This window comes from Cucurbita moschata, unplaced genomic scaffold (genome assembly GCF_002738365.1).
Source record: "Cucurbita moschata cultivar Rifu unplaced genomic scaffold, Cmos_1.0 Cmo_Scf00001, whole genome shotgun sequence".
NCBI classification, from domain to species: Eukaryota; Viridiplantae; Streptophyta; class Magnoliopsida; order Cucurbitales; family Cucurbitaceae; genus Cucurbita; species Cucurbita moschata.
Window position 1 is genome coordinate 9,539,714 of NW_019268517.1, and position 24,324 is coordinate 9,564,037.

General features: G+C 36.4%; 6 protein-coding genes across 17 annotated transcripts; 4 read left to right on the forward strand and 2 right to left on the reverse strand.

Annotated features, from left to right (window-relative positions):
* Positions 1-347: 347 nt before the first annotated feature.
* LOC111449740 lies at positions 348-4,276 on the reverse strand. Of its 3 annotated transcripts, none has more exons than XM_023089784.1 (7): positions 4,174-4,276; positions 3,391-3,866; positions 2,923-3,114; positions 2,546-2,785; positions 1,793-2,010; positions 1,339-1,593; positions 348-840 (listed from the first exon to the last, which is right to left on the reverse strand). In XM_023089784.1, the coding sequence occupies exons 2-7, from the start codon at positions 3,809-3,811 to the stop codon at positions 580-582; spliced, it is 1,587 nt and encodes a 528-aa protein (XP_022945552.1). In that variant the 5' UTR covers positions 3,812-3,866; positions 4,174-4,276; the 3' UTR covers positions 348-579. The 3 variants fall into 3 exon arrangements, with proteins under 3 accessions (XP_022945552.1, XP_022945536.1, XP_022945546.1); XM_023089768.1 differs by having other exon boundaries at positions 3,391-3,918; positions 4,174-4,257; XM_023089778.1 differs by having other exon boundaries at positions 3,391-3,892; positions 4,174-4,189.
* Positions 4,277-5,047: 771 nt separating this feature from the next.
* Positions 5,048-5,736, forward strand: LOC111449786 (low temperature-induced protein lt101.2-like). The gene is made up of 2 exons (XM_023089832.1): positions 5,048-5,231; positions 5,382-5,736. The coding sequence occupies exons 1-2, from the start codon at positions 5,124-5,126 to the stop codon at positions 5,466-5,468; spliced, it is 195 nt and encodes a 64-aa protein (XP_022945600.1). The 5' UTR covers positions 5,048-5,123; the 3' UTR covers positions 5,469-5,736.
* A 2,139-nt stretch (positions 5,737-7,875) lies between these two features.
* Positions 7,876-12,382, forward strand: LOC111451509 (interactor of constitutive active ROPs 2, chloroplastic-like). 3 transcript variants are annotated; one of them, XM_023091977.1, is made up of 6 exons: positions 7,876-8,091; positions 8,434-8,701; positions 8,846-8,901; positions 9,223-9,320; positions 10,154-10,340; positions 10,668-12,382. In XM_023091977.1, exons 4-6 carry the CDS (start codon positions 9,301-9,303, stop codon positions 12,195-12,197), a joined length of 1,737 nt encoding a protein of 578 aa, XP_022947745.1. In that variant the 5' UTR covers positions 7,876-8,091; positions 8,434-8,701; positions 8,846-8,901; positions 9,223-9,300; the 3' UTR covers positions 12,198-12,382. The 3 variants fall into 3 exon arrangements, with proteins under 3 accessions (XP_022947745.1, XP_022947737.1, XP_022947754.1); XM_023091969.1 differs by lacking the exon at positions 8,434-8,701; XM_023091986.1 differs by lacking the exons at positions 8,434-8,701; positions 8,846-8,901.
* An 865-nt stretch (positions 12,383-13,247) lies between these two features.
* Positions 13,248-14,929, forward strand: LOC111454120 (40S ribosomal protein S23-like). The gene is made up of 4 exons (XM_023095447.1): positions 13,248-13,360; positions 13,870-14,025; positions 14,384-14,510; positions 14,621-14,929. Exons 1-4 carry the CDS (start codon positions 13,356-13,358, stop codon positions 14,759-14,761), a joined length of 429 nt encoding a protein of 142 aa, XP_022951215.1. The 5' UTR covers positions 13,248-13,355; the 3' UTR covers positions 14,762-14,929.
* A 776-nt stretch (positions 14,930-15,705) lies between these two features.
* LOC111441484 lies at positions 15,706-20,644 on the forward strand. 4 transcript variants are annotated; one of them, XR_002710167.1, is made up of 10 exons: positions 15,706-15,961; positions 16,304-16,513; positions 16,597-16,863; positions 17,405-17,439; positions 17,857-17,952; positions 18,312-18,417; positions 18,511-19,040; positions 19,218-19,751; positions 19,999-20,021; positions 20,092-20,644. XR_002710167.1 is itself a non-coding variant. In XM_023078507.1 (8 exons), the coding sequence occupies exons 1-8, from the start codon at positions 15,838-15,840 to the stop codon at positions 19,626-19,628; spliced, it is 1,779 nt and encodes a 592-aa protein (XP_022934275.1). In that variant the 5' UTR covers positions 15,706-15,837; the 3' UTR covers positions 19,629-19,876. The 4 variants fall into 4 exon arrangements, 2 of the variants coding, with proteins under 2 accessions (XP_022934275.1, XP_022934289.1); XR_002710166.1 differs by having other exon boundaries at positions 19,999-20,644; XM_023078507.1 differs by lacking the exons at positions 19,999-20,021; positions 20,092-20,644 and having other exon boundaries at positions 19,218-19,876.
* LOC111441440 lies at positions 16,933-24,312 on the reverse strand. 5 transcript variants are annotated; one of them, XM_023078439.1, is made up of 5 exons: positions 24,162-24,312; positions 21,803-24,097; positions 20,991-21,636; positions 20,779-20,918; positions 16,933-16,945 (listed from the first exon to the last, which is right to left on the reverse strand). In XM_023078439.1, the coding sequence occupies exons 2-3, from the start codon at positions 24,062-24,064 to the stop codon at positions 21,064-21,066; spliced, it is 2,835 nt and encodes a 944-aa protein (XP_022934207.1). In that variant the 5' UTR covers positions 24,065-24,097; positions 24,162-24,312; the 3' UTR covers positions 16,933-16,945; positions 20,779-20,918; positions 20,991-21,063. The 5 variants fall into 5 exon arrangements, with proteins under 5 accessions (XP_022934207.1, XP_022934214.1, XP_022934201.1 ...); XM_023078446.1 differs by having other exon boundaries at positions 21,803-23,332; positions 23,402-24,302; XM_023078433.1 differs by having other exon boundaries at positions 21,803-24,302.
* Positions 24,313-24,324: the final 12 nt, after the last annotated feature.

Sequence of the window (24,324 nt, forward strand, 5' to 3'; positions counted from 1 at the left end):
AGCTATGTATATTTATTTTAAAAAAATGATTGATGTATTTTAAGAATAAAGGTAACTAAATATTTTAAAAAATGTATAAAATCTCTTGTAATTTATTTTCGGTTAAAACACTTATTATATACCAAATTAAAAATTAAAAATTAAAAAACTTATTAAATTCTATTAATAATTTAAGAACTAAATCAAAGATTAAACTCTCAGTAAAGAACAAATTAGCTATCATTGAAAAATAAGACAAAAGGTTGATATGTGTAGGCTAAAAATGTTGGCAAAATAAACCAATTATGAAGGGTGAGAGACTAATTGAAGCTTAAATGAGTAGTAGAGCCATAAAAGCCAAAAGCACCTAAAAAGAAGCTTGGCCTCATGAATTGCTGTTAAAATATAATAAAAGTAGAGTAATGTAATGTAATGAAGCAACGGTGATAAAATTACACACCCTTGTCCAAAAAGTGAACACAAATGAAGAAGAGCATGATATCGATGTTGATATCAATATGGCATTTACATCATCAGCATTTGGAAGGCAAAATCATCGCGTTACTATTAGCTGTATTTCGAGACGACGACGACGACGTATCATTTTACGGTAAGATCTATAGTACTCGCTATCTCTCCTCCTGTATTTCCTTCTAAAGGAGAAGCTTCCGTTCTTTCCCTTCTGTCAACTGGCCCCTTGGGAGGTCCAAAAATGGTGGAAAATATCTGTCGATGACATTCATCACAAAAATAGAGATACGAGAAGTGTCCTTCATTTGAGAGCTTATGCAATATGGCTGCTGGTAAAATGCGGCCTATGTAATCAGTCATCGATCGTGGAACTACCTTATCATCTATTCCCTGTTCAACATGACCAAAGTTTATATTAGAAAGACGAGTCGAGAATTTTAACACCGGCTGAAGTCTCTTTGATTGTCATATCATCATATCATCATATCACCATACGCTATATAAAAAGTACATTCCAAGACGCGAGACTTCCTTTCACCCATCTAGCAACATAAGAGTTGGAAAATTCATGCATCACATGTATCTAGGTAGATCATCAACATTACTATAATTATTATTATTTGGGAGTTCAACAAGAGGGAATCGAACTACTAATATCAACATCGAAGGCATCAGCTTAAACCAATTGAAGTATGTTCAAGTTGACTATGCATCTATGTGTATTAGTATATATGATGTGCGTGCTAGTGGATGTCGTGGGAAAAAGGATAAGAGTTCCAAATAAACGTTCATAATCTTCCCATGGCAATTAGAACAAATAAGTCCAATTTAGGCAGTTAGCATAAGATTTTGTATGATGTCATGTGAGGAAAAGAGAAGTGGCCTGACCTGCCATATATGAATCGGACCAACAAATCCGGCCAACTCACATTCTTCTTGACTGTACAATGATTTGAGCCAAGGAAGAATGCCTGTTCTTTGACACTTTCTCTGCACCCTAAGATCTGCCAAGCTAAAGCCCCAATTTGACACAAGTAGCATGGTTTCTTCTACAAATGGTTTGACATTTTTCTGGCGGATTGACTCTTCCACGTTCCTGTACCAAAATTCCCTAAACTTTGGATCTTCTATCAAAACTTCGTCCTGAAAATGTGAAGATTGTGAGTTGTATTAGGATCGCATACACTCGATCAAGATGAACACAAAGAACAGGAGAGAGAAAATGCAAGGAGGAATAGTGGCTAAAGAATTTGTATCGATGACTTCAAGTATAAGATACCATGTGATCGGGTGCACGAATGTAAGTTACGTAGCTATTGAACCAAAAAATCCACCAACTCACCTTCTTTCCCAGTGATAGGGATAACTGTCTATCAATTTCTTCATGCCTTCCTGACAAAAAACTTCGGCGATAGAAGTAGGATAGAAATCTAGGAAATCTACGAGCTAAGAAATATAGAAATCTCTTCCGTGGACCCCAACTTTCCCAAGTTCTTCTCAACTCTTCCCTAGTCATGCTTTTTTCGTAAGGATTGATCATTGGAGCTACCATGACTGCACCTGTAAATTCAAAAATATTCATTAAACTTCCAAAGTAAATGCATATTTAGTTTATGTTTAATCAATGACAGAATACAATTCATTCTAATAACCAGCGGATACAAGCAAGTCTAACTTTCTATGTTACTGAAATGGAAGATCTATTAATTCTTTCAACGTACTATCAATCAACAATTTTTTAGGTTCTGCGTGATACAGAAAGCACCGTACCCGAAAGGATACAAAAATCTCTGAAGGAGCATAGTGGCCCCAAAGAGTACGACATTGAGGAACTAGGTGAGAAGTACCTACTCATATATTGAGTTGTCTGCCAACTTTGTTTTGAGAGGCCCATAAAAACAAAGCTCTTATTCCTTTATGGGGAACAAAGCATGCAAAATACACTCGTTTTTGTAACTTCTATAATCATATGTTCTTGGATATCTAATTTTCACCGGTAGATAAGATACTAAGCTTGCAAATATCATAAGATTCATAGTATCACACAGTACAGTCTCTCCAAACTAATAAAATTTATACGTACATTCTTACACACCTGCAATTCTGTCTGGGATATATCGAAGTGCAGCCCAAGCATGCATGGCTCCTTCCGAGTAGCCAAGCACCCAGAATTTTCCATTAATACTAACAGCATCAGCTAGGTGCAGCATATCTAGTGCTGATGAATTCAGGTTCCTGTTGGGATGAGGATCACTCTCCCCAAAACCAGGAAGATCATACGCAACCAAGCAAATACCAAATTCTTCGAGCAAAGACGATTTCACTCCCGGTATACCTGCCATAGAAATAGATGCTATAATGTTAATTCCACAACAATCTTCCCAAGAGTTAGGAATGTCCAACTTTTGTGATTCAAGAATTGCATTTCAAATAATTCAAGAGTCTAAAGATATTCTAATTTATAATATTTACCTGCAAATCGAGATGAAAGAAAAGAATGTGGAGCTATTATGAAGAATCTAGCTCTATCAGCTGAAACGCCAAGAACATCATAGGCCAAGTGCCTGCCATCAGGAAGAAGTATGCGAGAAGCACTAGGAGGATGATCACGCACCTTCATAATCGGTCGGCTAAAGCTCTCGTGTCTGTTATTTACACAGATTACTGCAAATAATAGTTAATTATTGCATCAGAGCTCTTTATCGAATCAAGAAAATACCACAGTTTCACGATTACCACTCATAACATACTTCCCGGTACCCACTAAGATTAAAATCAAGAGGAAAGATTACAAGATCTCCGCTCAATATTTGGTATGAAAATAATCAAAAGGAGAAATGTTTTAGTTGAAGCAATTTACAAAGAAAGAGTACTGTAATCTTCTGAATCAGAAATCGTCAATGAAAAAGGGAAAAAAAGAAGTTCAAAATCTGAACACACCTGTGAATGCGAGAATGGAAACAAAAAATATAACCGGCCAAGCATAAACGGGGTCGCGATCCTCCGGCAAAAACTCGTTAAGAAAACTCAATCTAGCAAGAACATTTGCGCAAGGTCCTCTAAGCTTTTGAGCAACATATGAATCCTCAGTAATCAAATTCTGCTGCACAATGTCCCTGCACCCTCTCCCTAATTCAAGAAGAATTTCACCCCATGCGACCGCAAATCCCTTAACCTGATCCTTCAAACTCTCCGACTCCTCTGATTCATAGTTCCGCGACTCGACCTGGAAATCCGATCTCGTACTCTCATACGAAGGTGAAGAAATTCCGATCGGCTCCGCCATGTAACGGATCCCGGAATCCTCCACCAAACTTGCAAATTCTTCGCTCCATGAGCTCGATCCTCTGATTTCCGACATCGGCAACTGAATACTCACTCCTTCAACCACTTCAGAGACATCAAACTCCGTCCAGCTACAGTGAGTGTGCCCACAGAATGTCTATAGCGTCAGAGTCACACATTCATCTATATATATATATATAGAGAGAGAGAGAGAGAGAGAGAGAGAGATTGTTCGTGTGAATTTGTGCTTTGCTTTAAGCGGAAAATTCCAGAGTAATAATGTCAAACCATCATATAACAGAACTAGAATCAATACTTTACAAGCGTGATAATGGAATCTCGTTTGTTCAACCACGTAAAAACCCTAGCCGAAACCGACCACCATTCAAAAGGAATCAAACTAATACACAAAACAATAAGCAATAAGAAAATACTTACTCAGAGATAAAGCCAAAAGCATCTCTGTTCCATGCTTAGCTTTCACTTTCCGACACTAAAATTTGCTGACCCTCTCTCTCCCTCTCTCTCTCGCATAACCTTTTCTTTTTTCTTGTGTGGGAATTGACTGGTTAACGCAATCCATTTCGTCATTACTGAGTGTTTATTAGCTTTCTTGCCGTCACCTGCTACGAATCCGACTAGACGATGAATGGAAACCGTCGATTGGCTCGTCTTTTGAGTGGCCATGAAAGCGACGTACACGATCTTTCCACGTCTCTAATTGCCGGATACCGGACTGGCCGGTACGTGGTGTGGACGGTTGCTGCGTACTGAAACATGATGGAGTGATGTGCGGGCAGACACGTGACGTGCCTGGGAATGTGCCTCTCTCTAAAACAAGTATTTACTAATTTATCCGCCCGAAATATATAAATAAATAAATATATATATATATATATATTCTTATTTTAATTCTATTAAATGAAGAAAATTAAAATTATAACAAAAATTGTTTCAAATAAAATCTATTTTTAGTTTAAATACATTAAAAAAAAACTAAACAAGTTAGAAGCTATAAATGGTAAAGAATGATGAGATTAGATTAAATAAATTGTAAAGAATAATACATTTTTTAAATAAGTTGATGTAGATGAAATATAAAATTATTTAAAACTAATTAAAAACAATTGGTAAGAAAGGTAGTGACGTCATTATTTTAAAATTAGCGACAAAATTACGCAAATTATAAAATTAATATTCGTCTCAAATCAAATTTAAAACAAAAATAAATAAATTTATATTTTAATAATTTGGTGTAAAAATGTTAAGAAATAATTAAAGGATAAAAAAGTAAAAAGGGAGGTGCTAGAAATTAGGAAGAGGTTTTAAAAGGGGGGCGATGAAGAGGTCTGGGCTCGCGGCGGCTATTAGCTAAGGGTTACGTGAAAATGCAAGGCGAACGAATCCCAAAGCGAATGGGCTCAGCCACCTTCGTAGAAGTTCTTATCGCTATCTTCATCCCTCCCCTCGGCGTCTTCCTCCGCTATGGCATTGGGGTAATCTCCTCTCCCTCTCTCCTTTCAATTCGTTCCAGAATTTGATCCGAATTCAAACCTCTGATATCTTGATCGATCCATCTGATCTATGTTCATTCGAACAACCTTTTAATTAATTAATTAATTAATCTTGTTGTATAAAATTTGCAGGTAGAATTTTGGATTGATTTGGTGCTCACATTTTTGGGATACCTTCCTGGAATTATTTACGCCGTTTATGTTTTGGTGGGGATGTGATGAAAAAAATATTGTTTTTTTATTTTTTTATTTTTTTATTTGCTGCTTTTGAGATTTTTTTTTTTTTTTTATTTATTTTAATTTTCTGTTATTTTCCTATTCTCGAGCCTGCAAACCCTGCTACTGCCATGGCTTATCTGGATGGAATCCATCTTTTTAGGGGTCTAGACCATTTGGTAGTTGTGAGATAGGATTTTTTTTTTTTTTTTTAAATTTTAAATTGGAATGTAAAAAAAAAAATTGAGATGAAATTAATGTAACTCGGATTTTTAGGTTGGAAATTTATTTATATACCCTTCTGATCATAACTGTTGTGAATTTAACCCTTCAATTTTGTCGAGGTTACAAAAGTAATTTACTAACTTTAATATCTCCTGATATTTTGGCCCTGTTTTCAGTAATTTTTCTGGTAAAATTTACCATTTTAGCCTTGGCTCTATTTTTGGGGGAAAAATAAATCGTCTTTTAATCTTTAAATTGTCGATCTAAAGATAGAAACAATTTTTTTTTTTTTACAAAATATATATATATATATAATTTTTTTAAAATAAAAGAGTTATAAAAGCATCCACTAGTTGCAGGCAAGGGAAAGGAGTTTGATTTATGTCGATTGATGTAGAGACAAACATTAATTGACAGCCACCGCAAAATTCCATTACCCTTCTGGCAACAATAAAATGGCCGCCATGTTACGGTGGTTTTACTGTACGGCTTCCCAGGTCCACCGTGCCTCCGCCGGAACCGTCGCTTCCGCCCCCATGTGGGGAAACTTTTAACTTCCAATTCAAATTAAATTTACAATTAGTTTTAAATTTAAAAAATAATGTATCCGGTATGTATATATATATTTAATAATTAAATAAACACTTTGTTAATTTTACAATTAAACTAAATTTAATAAATAATTACAAAATTTAGTCTTACCTTACCAAGTTTATGGTAAATATTCACGAGTTAAACTATATTTACATAAAATAAAATAAAATAATGTAAAATAATTAATATTATGGTAATTGGCGTTTAATATTATTAAATAAAATAATTAATCTTTAAGTTTATCATTAACTTGTTTATATATATATATATATATGTATGTGTGTATGCGTACCATATACTCTACACAGCCTGCGGGTGTGAGTCAGCTTGTCAGGCGACTCACCAATGGAAAATGAATTTAAATGATAGGTCTTGTCAGACCTAAAAATGGATTTAAATGATAAGTCTCATCATGTTATTGCATTTAACCCTAAGAGTGGGGTCACGCTACTCGAGACCATAACACATACATAGTAGTGATATTTATTTTCATAGACTTGAGCTAGAATAAGATGTTTTTAATTTAAACGTTTATTTATTTCATTTAACCTTTTGTTGTAAGGGTGTTTTCAAAACGTAAGTCCATAACTGTGTTTTAACATAAAAGTTACGTTTTATGAAATTTAAATGAAGTATTTCCACGTTTAATGTTTATGATATGTATATAGCAGCGACCTTAAATTAATTAGAAATTTTCGGGTCGTAATTAGTAAAATATATATATTAATTATGGAAAAGTAGAAATTTAAAATTTCAATATTATTTATAATTCAATCATTTATGAGTCAAAATATACCAACTATTTGAACAAATAATATATAAGAACAATCTAAGAGATTAATTAAAAAATAAATTATGTCTACCCACCACATGTGTTTTATTGACCCACCCACATTTATCTTTAAATTACGCTGAGTATCCATAGTCAAATATCCTACATCTTAACCAACCAACTATTTTGTTTTAATCCTCAATTATATCTACAATCAATTATCGATTTTATTTTAACAATTTATTAAAAAAAAAAAAAAGGTTAAGAACACAAATTCAGTATTTTTATTGTAACAACGATTTAATTTATATACTTTGATATATAACAATATATCCAAAATTTTAATTTTAATATGTAAGGATAGGAATTTACTGTACAACCACTAAATCCCTATCATATAAAATATATTAAGATTTAATGAGTAATTCAAATATTGTTTAAAATTTGAAAGTAAAACCTATTAAATGATTTTTAAACGATGAAATTACAAACTTTGTCACAAAATTAGAAATTAATTACATAATTTTGAAGTTAGATTTTGGTGTTTAATGGCTTTATTGAACTATAAAGAATAATAATTATAGTTTATATAAGTTTTTTTTTTAATGAAATTTATAATTTAATACTTTTAAAATAAATCAAATAACCTTTCGATGCAAATTAAAAATCTTGAAAATGGAATTGAATGTTAATTAATTAATATTGACGCGTGTTGTTTTCCATTGGAAAAGGGCTGAAAGAACATGTGATTGGAGGGTGAAAACGCGCGTGAAACATGAAGCGCGTGTTACGAATAAAAACGCACCCACGTAACAGACTTTTGAAGAGCGAGAAATAGAAATTGAAAGAAACTCGGGAACTGAGCTCACAACCAGCTGAAGAAGAAGAAGAAGAAGACGAAGAAGAAGAAGAACCAGTGCTTTCTTCACCACTTCTCATTTTGGCACTTCCTCTTCAATCTTTGGTTCAAGAGGAAAAAACTACCAGGTTTCTCTCATTTCAAGCGGAATAGCAGAGGTAGACTTCCATTTTCGGGTAAGATTTTAAGAACACTCTGTTTTGTCCTGCATTTCGCTTCGTCAAATGCTGTCGAGCAAGAAGAATGCTGGTTTTTTCTTTGTTTTATGCTCTCTTGGTTTTCTGTTCTAGTTGCTGAAAGATCTGAGTTCGCTTTGTGTTGCATCCGAGTATTGCTTAATATTGTGTATTTTTGGAAGTTATCATCGTGTTTTTCGGATAGGTTTGCTTTTGATGATGCAAAACTGTTTGAAGATTTGTTTGTTTTTTCCCTGGAAGCTTATTATTCCTCGCTGGCAAGTTTGATGTTGTGTTTCTGCTTCTTATTTTTTTTGTATGTTGAATGCTTTATATTCTCAGATCTGTGAGTTCAATGCGTTTGAAGCTTCAGAGCTCTTTTTTCGTTTGGATTTTCAGTTTGTTTACCCAACTTGGAGACTCTGAAAGCACTTCTTCACCATTCTCCATTAATGTTTTTGCTTCTTCCTCGGATGTGTGTTTTTTATTCAATCTACTTTTTAGGATCCACTGTTGAGTACATTGCTTTAGAGTTTGTTGAACTTTATGCGAAATGACATTTACTGAAAGTGGAATACTGCTTTTCTCAAAATCGAATACATATCCTAAAGTGAGTATGTGTTTTTCCATTTCTGAGTGATTCTGGAAATTACATACTCTTTAAGTACTGATAATCTTCCTCTGAAAATCTGTGCGAAATACACTTCATAAAATACAGTAATTTCATGTCATAATTCTTTTTGATGAATTTCAGGGGTCCATTTGGTCACTGTAGGGCAAAAAGGAGGAGCAAAAGGGAGAAAGTTAAGGGTAAAAAGTCTGAAATATGTTTTGTAGCATAATGATAAATATATGCTTTTCTTTCTTGCAGTTTTTCATTTACTTTATTATTTGAAAAAAGGTTGAAGTAAAATTATGCTATGGTTTGGCTTTTGTTGGTTGTAGTGGGGTTAGATTTTTGGGGTTTCTTTGAAGGGATTGTATTGTGTGTTGTCTTTTTTTGTTAAGTTTGGTACTGATGTTGATCTATGGTAGTAAGGTTGCTATCCTTTGTGAATGATTTTTGTACAAACATATATTGTCCTCCATTTTCTGTTTATTTCTCAGTCAAGATTCTCTCTGCTGTTTCAGGTATTGTGGGTCAGACGACTCTAGAACTCAATTATTTTATTACCTGCTTGATTATTTTTCTAAAGGAAACACACAAGCATGCAGACCCCAAAAGCAAAGTAAGATTATCTTTAGTTTTTGAATTGCTTAGCTGCTTGCTTCCTGTCAGCTTAATCAAACGGTTTTCTTTTGTTCATCTTTTGACTCCCCACAAACCAGAGCAGAACTCCCCACTTTCATTCTTGAGCTCTGTTTGTTTCTTACTGTAATCTTGTTATGTATGTCTTTTTTCAAGATCCAACATGGTCTAAGAACAAAAATGTAGTAGGGTCAGGTGGATGTCTTCTAAGAAGGGTCGAGTTACGTGCAAACAGATATGCGTATATATAAACTGTTCAAGAAGCAATCATCTTAGACTCTCTGCTTGTATGTAGCTACGCCATATTGTCAATGTACTGGCTGATTTATTTATTTATTTATTTTTGTTGGGTTAGATGGTAATTCTCAGTTTTGATTTTTCAAGTTGGTGATTGCAAAAAGAGGGAGAGGGTAAGAAGAAGATGAATAAGACTAGTAGCACATAGATACAGTAATTTAGTATATACTAAACGTGTTTGAAAGCATATGATTTTTAGAATTGTTCTTTTCATTGCTGGAAATGCAAATGGGAATATGGAATGTAGTTGATATGGTAGTTTGTATGCATCATCATAGTTTCGAGGAGGGAATTGTTGAACCTTATGAGTGTGAATGATTTTCCTAATCTGTTTGAACCCATTTTTTAGAACCCTTTTCTTGTACTTTTTTTAAAACTTAACTTGTTCTTGAAATTCAGGTAAAAAGTAACAAAACAAGAAAATTTATTGGTAGAAATCAGAAAGTTATCTAAGGGGCTTAAAGAGTTAAACTAATATTATGGCTAGATCTTACAGTTGTTTGAATTGGATTGCAGAGCTAGCTCCTCAGAGGTAACTCAAAGAAAATCCCCCAGAACACCCCGAACCGCTCGTCAACTTAAAACTCCAGCCACAGATCCTGATTCCGTTTCCACTTCTCCACTTGCTGCTAGTAAGACACCTAAAGAGAGAAGTCCAAGGGTAGTGACTGACCGCAAGTCACCACGATGTCTGGCCGCTGAGGTACTTGTTTTACATTTTACGACTAACTATATAGAGATTCACATCAGTTATGATAAAAGTTTTGTCTTTAAACTTTTATTTTCAATGTCTGCCCGCAACTCTATTTTCAATTGAGTGACTGTTAAGCCTATGAAATTAAAAAAATATCGAAAAAGTCGAGATCTATTGGATATGAAACGAAAATCTAGTAACTTATTGGATGCCATTGAAAGTATAAGGACATGTTATACATTTCTTATAAGTTCATGAACTTCTTAAAATAGAAAGGAAGAGATTAAACTTGTAATTTTGCTTTGTTCAATATTGGTAACATTTTTCTCACTTCAGAATAAAGGGTCGAGTAGAGTGGTTGAATTGGAATTACGGATTTCTCAACTCCAGGAGGAGCTGAAGAAAACAAGTGAGCAACTGAGCACATCTGAATCACACAAAAAGCAAGCCCAACTGGAAGCCGAAGAAGCAAAGAAACAACTATCAGACATGTCTGCAAAGTTTGAAGAATCCCAACAGCAGGTGCTTGATCTCTCAGCTTCCGAGGAAGATCGTGTTCAAGAACTGCACAAACTTTCTCAAGATCGAGATCGAGCATGGGAATCCGAGCTTGAAGCTGTTCAGAAGCAGCACGCAATGGATGCTGCTGCATTGGCCTCCACCATGAATGAAGTTCAGAGGCTCAAGGTCCAGCTGAACATGGTGTCTGAATCCGATGAAACCCGAAGTAAGCTCGCTGAGTCTGCACAAGTTGAGATGGATTATCTAAGAACACAGCTCTCAGAGACTCTCTCCCTTGTTGAAAAACTGAAAAACGAGCTTAGTTACTGCAGAGAATCTGAAGCTCAAGCCCTCAACATAGCAAGGAAAAACCAAAATCAATTCGAAACAGCTAAAGCAGCTGTGGAAAAGCTTCAATCAGATGGAATCAAAGCCGTTGAAGCCTACAACTCTTTGTCATTGGAATTGGAACAATCAAAAGCTCATATTCAATCATTGGAAGGTCATATCAGCAAGACTCAAAAAGGCTCAGATTCAATCACGGGCAGTAAGAATGAAATCAATGACATTAAAACTGAGCTTGCCGCTATGAGATTGGAAGCAGATAAATCAAAATCTGCATTACGTGCAGCTGAGACAAGGTTTGAAGAGGAATCAGTTCGTACAGCAATGCAAATTAGAATTGCTCATGAACTTGTGGAACAAGTGAAGGTAGAGTCATGTCAGAAAGAGGAAGAATTAGATGCAGAACTGAAGGAAGCCAGAAAAGACATTGAACAATTGAGAGAAGACCTTAAGGTAAAAGAAACACAATTGTGCAGTGTCGTGGAGGTAAACAAGGACTCTGAACTAGCAATGGAGCTAAAGAAGCTGGAGGCCGACATGGCGGAGTTAAAGACCAAACTGTTGGATAAGGAGACAGAATTGCAAAGTACATCCGAGGAAAACAATGCACTTAAAAACAAGATCCAAAACATAGAAATGGAAATGAATAGAATCAACGATGAAGCAGTCACTTTGGCAGAAACAACCAAAGCTGCAGAGCAAGAGGCAGATAAAAATGGCCAAAGAGCGGCACGAGCCTCCGAGCAGCTGGATGCTGCACAGGCTGCGAATGCCGAAATGGAGGCTGAGCTAAGGAGGCTAAAGGTGCAAACAGACCAGTGGAGGAAAGCAGCTGAGGCCGCAGCTGCTATACTGTCAACCGGCAACAACGGGAAGCTTGTTGATAGAATAGTTTCATTGGAGAACAATTATCCTCTAGGCTCACCGTACTCGGAAGATCTCGACGACGAGTCGCCGAAGAAGAAGAACGGAAATATGTTGAAGAAGATAGGAGTTTTGTGGAGAAAAAACCATAAGTAAAGTACTGAAGATTCTTGTATGAATGTGTGTTAGTTTAGTAGGATGTTTTATGGTCTCCTCTGTTCTGTTTTTTACTTTCCCATTGCCTTTTGGTTTGTTTTATGTTTGAAGACTCTATCTGTGTATGCAGAGGCTAGAATTGGGCAATGCCCCACTTTACTTTTCAATATCTTTTTTCTTTGCATCTTTTGCAGTGCACATAGAAAATATGAATGCTTAAATTACCGATAGACGAAAGTCTATCTCGGCTAATTTAGAGAATGATCATGAGTTTATAAACAAATAATACTCTCTCTCTATTGGTTTGAGGCCTTTTGGGGAGCACAAATCAAAACCATGAGAGCTTATGCTCAAAATGGACAAAATCATACTATTGTGGAGAGTCGTGTTCGTCTAACATGATATCAGAGTCATGTCCTAAACTTAGGCGTGCCAATAGATTGAAATATCGAACAAAGGACTCCAAAAAGGAAAACGAGTCAAGCCTCCTCGAAGGTACGAAGGCAGTAAAAAATGACTAAAACTTCAAAGAAGTCGAGCCTCGATTAAGGGGAGGCGTGCTTTGTTCGAGGGGAGGTGTTCGATGATGAAAGTCCCACGTGATACTATTGTGGAGAGTCGTGTTCATCTGACGAACATTTTTATTAATAAGTTATTTTTATTAATTTAGCTTAAATTTTAACTTATATAATTTATATTTAAAAATTAAACTTAAATATAATATACATAAAAAAGGAAATAACCACGATTTTACAGGTTTTTTTCTTTTGATTAATGTATAATTATTTTCAAATTCACTTTAAATTTTGATAGCATTTTTTTTCATGTATATTTAAGACTAAAATAATGAAATATGAAATATATATTTAAGACTAAGAGGGGCAACTTCGTATAAATACGATAATATGAAGGGTAATTATGTAAAAGGATAGTTCAAACTCGCTATTGTTTGGGCTCAAAGACAAAATTTCATTGGTGGGGGCCCAAATTGTTTAATGGGCTGAAGTTGCAACTATCGGCCCGAACCAGTGCTCCATATATTAGAGCTTCATTCATTCACGAGTTTCTTCTTGGAGCCTAGGGTTTTGGTGCGCAGCTCTTCCATCTTCAACTTCCGAAACCCTCGCCGAAGTCGAAGAACCCGTTCTTTCTGCAAACATGGGGTAAGATTGTTCGCTTTGAGAGGTTTTTGAAACAATGCTTTGAAAATATTCTGAGATAACGAAAAACGATACCGTGAAGAAGGGATGCTTGGTTTGTGGATTGAGTTTTGTTATGGGTACTGGATTTGTATCGGTTTTGAAATGATTTACTTGCTTCACCATTTTCTACTTTGCATACGAATATTCGATTTATGTAATTGATTTTTATTCCAATGAGTTGGATTTTCTTTTGTGGATTTTTCAACTACGTTGTATGCGAAGGAGTGAATGATTGTGAGGACGTTTTCTGCTTTTAGTTTGAACAAACACTTATTGGAGTTCTTCATCTGATTTGAAATTCAGTTGATTTTTGTAATGCCATCGAATTTGAATGAGCAAGCGCGAGTTAAGAATTATGAACTCGCGAGAAATATTTGTAGCACTTTGGATAATTCCAGGCGAATATCAGGTTGTGATTTTTGTACCTGGTTTTGATTGATTGGTATTTTTCTGACAATCTTACCCAACAGGAAGACTCGCGGTATGGGAGCGGGACGCAAGCTGAAGTCCCACCGTAGAAGGCAAAGGTGGGCTGACAAAGCCTATAAGAAGTCTCACCTTGGCAATGAATGGAAGAAGCCATTTGCCGGGTCTTCTCATGCGAAAGGCATTGTTTTGGAAAAGATGTAAGACATCAAACGTACTGTTTACTTGAGAAATAATATGTTTAATGTCATGGCTAGCAATATGTTCCACTATCTCGATTGTACATTGTAATTCCGTTTATTAGTTTGCATTGTGTGATTTTATCAATATGGATTCTATACAACCAGAAAATTGTGTCAGTTGGTTGATTTTATTGTTGGTCGAATGATTTTAGTTTTGGTAACTTCAAACTGTATATAGAGATCTTAAATTTAGTAACCTAATGGATAAATTTATGCAGGTTCTCTCTGATGTAAACTGCTTTTGAATAATTTTTTAAATTTTATTTCGCTATGTTAATGTTTGGTATCTAAATAAGCAATGCTATTCTGATCACAGAGGTATTGAAGCTAAGCAGCCTAACTCTGCCATTAGAAAATGTGCCAGAGTCCAACTCATCAAAAATGGAAAGAAGATTGCTGCCTTTGTACCCAATGATGGTTGCCTCAATTACATCGAGGAAAATGTAAGTCTGATCTTATGCTACTGCCCCCTTCCAGTATAAGAAAAGATTCGAAAAAGAAAGACCCAATGAGATGAAGAGTGCTTAAAACTGATATCAAACTGTGATTGCAGGATGAAGTGTTGATCGCTGGATTCGGTCGTAAAGGACATGCCGTCGGAGATATTCCCGGTGTTCGATTCAAGGTCGTGAAGGTCTCTGGTGTTTCTCTCCTTGCCCTTTTCAAGGAGAAGAAGGAGAAGCCAAGGTCTTAAATTTGTTTGGCAGAGCTTGTTTGTTATCTTCTTACAGTTTTCTATGGTTAATTTTAGAGTACTTTCAGATATTGATTATTGGATATTTTGGACTATGATGTAGTTATTACTCTCTTTTTGCACTCTGAATTTTGACAACTTGTGGCATTTTTGAATTTGCTCAAACTATGGCTATGTTGAGTTCTTGATTGGTTGGTGTTCATGTTAGCTAGGAATTCTTTTTGGGGTCATAATGTCATGTTACTCTTTGGGCTTCTTCCCTTTTCCTTTTGCCCTCTGTGATCAGTGTAACTGCCCAAAGGAGTTTTAAAGTCTTGAAAGGGGAAAGCCCTCAGAGGACAATATAGCAATAGACCTTGGCTTACATTTAGGGTTCATTCAGATTTAACTTTTTTTTCTATATGGGAAATTATAATGCAATTATATTTTTTCTTAATATGAAAACTTTGATAAATTTATTTTCAAAATCATTTGCAATTCAGTTTCAGTATATTTTTAAATCCTAACAATTAAAATTGATTATAGAATTAAATAAAATTATAATAAATATGTTCTTAGACCATTTTTTTTTCATTTTTGAAAACTCTTCTAAATTTAGCTGTAAAATAAAATTATAGAATTAAATAAATATGTCCTAACAATTTATAATTGTTACAATTAAATTATATTTTCTAAATCCACAAAAATTCAGAATTACAATAAAAAGGAAATTAATCTTTTATATAAAAAAAATTTAAGGATTTAAATTGTTTACCTTTTAGACTTAAAATATAGTTGAAGTAGAATCGACAATAATTTAATTGAAACAATACGTATTTTAGTAAATTTAAAAACTTAATTTCAATGAATTGTGGAAAATTTTATTAGTGCGCCGTGTTTTTTCTTTTTTAATTTCTAATTTTAAACCGCCACTTCCACCAATTTCAAACAAACAAATACAAATACAAGAAAAGATCAGAACCCCTTTTCCCTCCCCTAAACCTCCCGCCCCTCTCTCTCCGCCTTCGATTTTTCAAATCATTCAATCCGGGTCGGACAGTTCCTCACCTCTTCTGCGCTTCTTCCAGATCTGTCTCATGGACGCCGTATATACTGATCACGATCGCCGTTTTAGCCGTCTCAGCCTCATCGATTTCGCTTCCGAGGACGATTTGCTAATCTCTTCTCCTTCCTGCGACTTCCATGACGCCAATTCTTTAGGTCCGCTCCGGCCGTTCTCATTTCAGTCTCGTTCTGTTTCATTGTGTTGTGAATTTTACTTTTACTGATAATTTTATCCTTTTCCCGCTTGTTCTATGTATTGAGCTGCTCGTGTTCGATTTCTGTTCTGTGGTTTTTTTTTTTCCTCGGATGTTTCATTTTCTTTTTGTTTTTTCAACTCAATTGGCAGCAGTCGCTTTCACTTTTTTTTTTTTTTTTGGTTGAAAATTAACCCTGTTGTTCATGTGTGGAAGCTTTGTATTGTTTTTCTAGTTTTGATTTTACATAATGTTTGAGAATCTTGAAGTTTTGATGATTGTTTTGGGCTTCGGTTTTGTGTAGGCTTTGCAAAGGAGGATGAGGAACAGGACAATTTTGAACGATTAGAGACTGTGGATTCTAACAGAATAGAGGAAAGAACAGATGGCTTCGAACAGAGAGAGGATGAACCTCAATTACTCCCATCTTCGGAACCGGAAAGGATCGAAAGAAATGGGAAATATAACTTGCGTAAGAGTTTAGCATGGGATAGTGCTTTCTTAACTGGTGCAGGTATTCTTTTATTTGCATTTGGAATGTGACATTAGTTTTGTCCCAGTATTCCTCTTACATATATATAACTTCTTGTATTTCAGGGTTTTTGGATCCTGAAGAGTTAACTAGCATGATTGCACCAGTGGGCAGGCATGAAAAACGTGTATTACCCATAATTCCAGAAGATGTTCTGAAATCTTCAGATTCAATTTCTACATTGGGTAGTGAAATTATGCCATTGGAAAGCATTGAGGGCAATTTATTCGAAGATGTTAGGGCTTCAATTCAGAAATCTAGTAGAACAATTGGGAAATCTAACTCGAGGATTAAAGTTGAATCCGGGCGACAGGGAGCACTAAAACTGCCTTGTGAGTAACTTCAAACACAAAAATTTTAGTTTAATAATTTTTTTTTTTTTTGATAGTTTTATCTAGATACAATAAGCCCTTTCTCAATAACCCAACTTCATAATGGGAGCGGTACTTGAGTTTTGATATGGTTCCTGCTTTAAGAACCACTTTTTCTTTTTAAAACATGGAGCTACTTGCGTCCTATATCAAATTGCCACCTTCTATGTATTTAGATGGAAAGATTCATGCGGACCAGATTACAGAACATTAATATTTTCACTTCTTTATATTTTCCTCGACTAGTTTGAGACAGCTGAGAGATTTTTCACCTTCTTCCCTCTCCCAATGACAATTCACATCTGTGTTTTTTTTTGTTCGTTTGGACCTTTTCGTTTCTTTTCTTTTTGCTTCATGCTAATCTGTCTGTTGCAACTTTCGAGTAATTATTCATTAATTCTGCAGGAGATATTTCGTTGTGGGTTTAGCAAGATTTATGAGTCTTTTGTAATATCTTTTGTATCTCATCAGAACTGAATCTGACATTACTCATTATTTTCAGCTCCAGGACGGCTTGATCTTACTTCACAAAATAAGGCAAGTTAAATGAATTTTTCAATCCTTTTGGTGTTTCACAGCAATTTTTTCTTTCTTCCTTATCCTTTCAAAAGTTGTATTTTGATGCTTGAATTTTCATATACAGTTCCTTTTGGCCCTTGTTATTAGATATTTGTCTAGCATTTAACTGAAACTTTGGTTCACTGGTTCTCAGAAATGAAATCACACCTTATATAGGTGTTGGTTAAAACACTGTCATCTGAAAATTCACTTAAGAGCTTAGAAAATTTTTATTTTCAGGGACCAAAAAAGATCTTTGTGCTCAGCTTAAGGATTAGAATAGAACATTTGAAAGTATATATCAAAATAAAATAAATGTATAAGTACAAAGGTCAAAATTAGATTTAAACCTTTTTTTACATATTCAAACTATAATGTTCCAGTGTAACATTTCAGATAAAGGACGGGTCTGCGTCCAGTAAGCAAAGTGATGGGTTGCAAGGACCTAGGAGAACCACTAAGCAGAATTCTTCACAACCACGCGAGGCACAGGTGAAGTATAAGCCTAAGTTTTTTTATAACTGATCTTATGTAATTCAAATATCTCTTGGCTTCTGTGGCTATTAAACCAGAGCATGGTTAGTTGCATTAACTGAGACACTGGCAATATTATTTCTAGCTGTTTTGACTGGATTACATTATATTCCAGTAGTCTGAAATTTGTGTTAAAGTTCACAGTGTTCGTTAGCTTGTAGTGACTGGTGGCCAAGGAAGGCGAGTGTACAACACCTGACTATACATTAGCATATGGCTGTCTAATAGCGATGTCATTTCTTGATCGTCCATTTTCTACTTATTTGCCCCACATATTTTTGCTGCTTCTGAAAAAGAAAATATTCCTACTTTTGAAGCAACTGAAGGCAATGGGCAAGCTTCCTTCAAACTCAACGTTGACCAAGAGGCCTTCACTTGCCGCCACTGTGAATGATAGTACTACGAGTGGTGCAGGATCTGCAGGTAACTAAAACTTGAATTTAGCTAAGCTAAATTTGTTCTTTGAACTGTGATGCTTGTATCTATCTATCCTGAATTTTCTCATGCGAATTGCAGATGGGCAGGATTCAGTTGGTCTTAGATCTACTACACACAAGCTTTCCCGACTTCCAACTGCCGGCACGAGGGAGCAAAAGACTTCCTCTGAAGTTTCTAAAAGTTCATCTATCAAGGTCGGTAAATCTTCCTCCAAAGATGCAAGGATAAAAACAGATTGTAAGGCTTCACCTTCCTCTGGTAGCACTCAGAAAACACAATCTCGAGTTGCACCTAAGGTCAAGACTCGTATTGGGAATTCTCGTCTCCCTTCCTACTCGATATCTCAAAGTAAGCATTCTTCAGGAATATCATCTGCTAGCTCTAAAAGTGAGTGGTCGACAGAGTCGTCATCAAATTCCACTCATGAACTTCAATCTAATAGCTCAAGAGCCAGCCTTCACTCAATTTCGAGCAAAAGAATCTCCGTAGACAGCGATGCATCTCATGATGGAAGTAACCCTGCTGTTGGATCCCATACTCAAACTACTGGCTCAATAAAGCCTTCGGGCCTTCGATTGCCATCACCTAAAATCGGGTACTTTGATGGGGTAAGTTTTGTGTTTTATTGTATCAAGTATCTGAGACTACTTATTTGTAGACCCAATATTCAAAAAGCAATAACCAAAATGGTTATCAAAATGGGAAATACCATTTTATGTTTTTAATTTTTCAAAATTTTAGAATTGAATATTTTTTTAATACGTTTTCATGACTGCATTTCACAGGGGAAAACTTCTATCATGAAATCTAATGTGTCTGTACCTGGTGGCACGACTAGGATTGGAGCTGGAAATGTCAGCGCAATTGGAGGCCAAAATAAGACCAAGCCTTCGAAGCTTCAACCTGTTACAGTGTTGCCCAAGAGCACAACTCGTGCTGTTAGTCAGCCTAATTTGAATTTGAAATCTCATAAAACCACTGCAACTAAGATGTCCAAAACGAATGAACTCGACCAAGAAGTCAAAGAGCTTGGTTGTGATGGATCAAATACTGATATGCATAATTCAGATGTATGTGCGATTTCAATTGCCACGAGGAAGATGAGCCTAGAAAATGAAGCAGGAAGTAATGCAAACGAAACGACATCAGCGAATACTGATGGAGAACTTAACGGATTACAAAACTTCGGGACCTGATGTTGATGGTATACTTCCATTTCAGAGGATCCTTGAATGTGATAAGAGAATTTGTTCAAGAGGGTTCAATGTAATACCGTGGAAAGAATTCATTACGAAGCCAACTGTATGCTCTTGCAGAAGGTAAGTCGGAATCATGAATATGGTTTAGTATCAACTTACCAAAAGAGTATAACTGTTCTAAAGTATTCTCGGCTTGTGAATATTATCTGATAATGTTCAAAGGAAAGCTTCCCACCTTCTTCTGAAAACTCAAAAAGTATTCTCCTCTCACTGCTCATTTAACTTTGGTAACTGTTGTTCATTTAACTTCGGTAACTGTTGTTGACAAAGAACTTATCATCTCTAACTGAGGATCTCTCTGTCTCAGCTGCGGCCTCAGATATGGATCAAGTAAGACCCATCTTGCCATCTAAGCAGACCGTTCTTAGAACAAACAGTTCTAATGTTGTGGCCTGTCCAGGTGTGTCCGTCTGGGGTTTCTGGTGGAATGTGAAGTTCTGCTGTGCTGCATTTGAGCATCCGATACCAATTACATGGAGACGTTGAGTGATCTGAGTTGGTATTGTGTGTGTCGTCAACTGCTTGTGGGTTTTGGGAACAAGATTGACCAGTGATTCGAATTGGGATCGTCATGTTCGTCATGCTTGTGAGCTTTGTGAACAAGATTGACCAGTGATTTGAGTTGAGTATCATTGTGTTCTTAATGCTTCTGATAGCTTTGGGAACCAGAGTGACCAGTTATTCGAGTTGGTATCGTCGTGTTCGCTGTGCTTGTGAGCTTTGGGAACAACAGTTTTGAAAGATTGAAGAGGTGTTTGGTTACGTTAGTTTCACACCATGCGGAACCCAGAAATGGTTGGTATGTTTGAACCTTGTTAGTTCATGAATAGTACTGTAGATGTTCCTCTTTTAACCATTTTGCTGAACTAAACATTTCTTATTTCACAGAATGGTGTAATTGAATGATAATTTTGTAGGAGTTAATAAAAAAATAAATAGAATTGATGTACGAACGATTTTCAAATTGAACAAACCCAATTAGCCAGTAAAACTTAGTTGATTTGGGAACATATTAAATTAAAACACGTTACATTAAATAACAATCCATGATTCAGAAATACAACATTTAAGGTCCTACAATTAAAACCAAGAAGGAAAAAACTACCATGTACAGGCTAATCCAAGTATCTCTACTAACAATACCCTGAAAAAAGTATCAGCCATGTCCTATTTGTTTGCAAGTTAACTCTACCCAGTCAAATTATGGATATGAATTGAACAACAGACATCAGTTAAAAGTGAACAACAGACATCAGTTAAAAGTGAACAACAGACATCAGTTAAAAGTGAACAACAGACATCAGTTAAAAGTGAAAGTAGCACAGACCTGTTTCAAACCTGAATATTTAGGCAGCCAAGAAGCGTTTTGTTCTTAAGATTTCACTTCTTTTCTGCCTCTCCTTGTCCGACGTGATGAAACTTTGCTCGGAGCCAAGAACTTGAGTCGGTAACTAACATCGGTCGTTCCAAAAATGCCGTGTTTCCCAGAACTACTGAAAGCTGTTTCGGCATCTGAAGTTCGCTTGAAAACTACTTTGGCTTGTTTACTTTTCTTTATTACTTCTGTCTTTGACTCGTACAGAGGTCCATATTTTCTAAATATGTCGTTCAAACTTTTTTCAGAAGGAACGGAACCGAAGTCGGTAAAGGTTAAAATCAGAGCAGTGGGAGAGGGATCCTCCACACAAGTCTCTGAATCTGGTTCAACAAGTTCAGTAGGGATAACCGTTTCACTTGGAGTCTGAATGTGGCCTTCTTCAATTTCGTTTTGATTCTCAACAGTTACTTCATCTTCAGCAATGCCTTGGATTAACCTATCAGTCCAATAAGCGTCCTTAATAAATTCAGAGTCAGATGTTTCTATAGGGGCTGAAACCTTTCTTCTTTTCCTTGTCTTTGTCGACTTATTTCCAGTCTTCACACCGGAAACTAGTTCCGAACTCCCCTGCGCTTCTGGACGTGTTAGGATCATGCAAACGAAAATTCTAAATTCTGAGAAAAAAGTATCCAAAAAGCCAAATCCTTTAATGGGTTTATACCAGCCAACAAAAGAACTGCTATAGAACCCTTTAATAGGATTATCTGTATACAAGAGCTGTTGAGTGTGGTACCTTACACTTTCTGCCTCGTCTCGTCTTGGAAACAGATTTTTGAGATAATCCATCATCGTGCTTCAGTATCGGATTCAACTCGTTCAATTTGTAAGCAACCTTTCGTATGCGATCTCCAACTCTAAAACTTTGATTAGTCTTCTTCCCAGATTCAACATTTGTTATTGGACTGTTGATAGCAGTGTTGTTACAACTTACTACCTCATCTTTTGTAATTGAAACAGGAAAATTCAATTCGTTGTCAGCATCCTCTTTAGATCCCAGTTCTTTCTTCCCGCTACGACGGGGCTTCTTGGACGTCGAATTAGAACCCTTTTTACTAGAGTCTTTTAAATCCTCAGATTTACGCTTGCACTTTCCACCTGAAATGTCTTGAATTTTCAAACTTCCTTTCCTGCTTTTGGCCACTTCATCATCTTTAATGTCTATAGCTATATCCACCATCGAGTCACTTTGGTCATCGTTTTTCACATCCAAAATGTGATCAGTATCGTTGAACGCTGCACTGTGTTTATCGTACTTGGACAGTTCAGAGTAGCCCTTCCACCGACTCAATGCCATCAATTGGGCCTCGGCACGAACCACCTCTAACTTGTCAGCTTCAGCATAAGGTGACATGGCTACTTCCTTAACAAAGTTAACAAGCTTCATTGGATCAAAAGATGACGCAGTAAGAGAGCTGTCACCACCAACTCTTTTACTCAACTTCTTGCGGATTCCTCCGTTAGCGAGTGTTTGAGTTTGAAGTTTGGAATATAATTCTTCTGATAGACAAGGGCAGGCAAGGCTAAACTCAACTCGTCTGGAGAACTCTTCCAGAGCACAATCAATTGCGTCGTGAAAACTTCCTGAATTGCTTTGCTTCTGCAACTCCGAAAAATATTCTGAAAACGGTTTTATCATCACTGCTTCTTTCCATGCAAATGTATGATCCCCAAAAAATGCTACCAGATATTTTCCTGTTTTGAAATATTTCATGGCTTTTTTTGATGAAGCTGCTGGATCACATATCTGCCCAGGCCACCAGGGATGGCTCGGTACTCTGCTCCATACTAGATCGTGGACATTGAACTTCACAACTGTGTCTTCACTGTCGTCATTAGACATGTCATCTTCATCCATGCTAACATGAGGGTTCACTTCAACAACAATGTCAAACAACTTTGACTCATCTATATCTGTTGAAGGCCCTGTCTTCCCAATATGACTGCCAGTGGCTGGATTTTCAATTGTCTGTCCACCATCAACTTTCCCACTCTGATTTTCTGAGTAGTTCGATGTTGGCACGGTTCTAACCTCAGTGGCTAATTCAGGTGGTACTTCATTTCTCTCTGTCATATTTTCAGCCTTTTGATCAAGCTTGTTAATTGACTGTATTCTATCCTCAGCACTTTTAGGAGAACCAGATGCCAAATTATCATGAAGAGAACCCGAACCATCGACATCCTTGTGGTGAAATGGACCCTCAGGATTCGTGTTTACGCGTTCATCGACACAACCCTTATGGTCAAGTACACTGTGGGATTCATCATCCTCGTTCACAACCTGATCATGTTTCACATACAATTCTTCATTTTCTGTAACTTTCTCATCCTCATCTTGCATTGTGCTAACCCCTTCTTCCTGGCTCTCAACATTATACTCAATACCAACAGAAATTATTGATCCATCCCCAGCCGTAGCATCGTCATAGGCTCCACCTTCTGTAGACTCATTCAATGATGCAAGTCCCTCTCCAACCTGGCTTTTTGCTTCACAACAAGCTAAAGCGTCACTTGGTGAAGCATTTAGTGTCCCATCAGCATTCACCACCTCGTTGTCGTCAACAATTATCTCATCCCTACACACAGCTTCAACTTTCTCTGAGGTATGTTTCCTCTTGCTAGATTCCATTTCCAACTCTGATAAATCATTTATTGCCATAGACGATGCTTCACCCTTCCTTGCGGGAGGGTCCATTTCCGTTCCCTTGACATCATCCATAGATCTTCCCTGCAAAAATTCAACATCGACTACTTCATTTCCCACATTTCCGTCGGTCTCGCCCTTATCCAACCCACAAAGCCCTTCTCCAAAGCTGTTGGTCTCTTGATCTTGAATGGCCTCATCCTCTCCCGTCTCTCCCGAGCGATTTTCACCATTGCTTTGCTCGTTTACGTAAACGGTAACAGGATGCGAAAGATCAATCCCATGGGCTTCAAACTCTCGAGCTCCCATATCAACTTCAGAGTTGAGGTCGATTTGTTCACCGTTTCCCGACATCAAAACAGACTCAAAAACCAAAAATTCTAAACCCTAATAATGACAAAACGTTGTTAAATTCAAATCATACAGCCGAGTCAAAACAATGAAATGGTACCTCGAATTTCTTCCCCCTTTCTCCCTTCTAGTTATAACAGCTTGATTTTCTTCGACTCGCAGATCGTCTTCCTTACTGAAGCTGGACCATAGAGTGAAATAAAGAAGCCTTCTCCATGGAACTGGTGTGCGAACTCGAACACCAAACCTTGAATCTGGTCTGC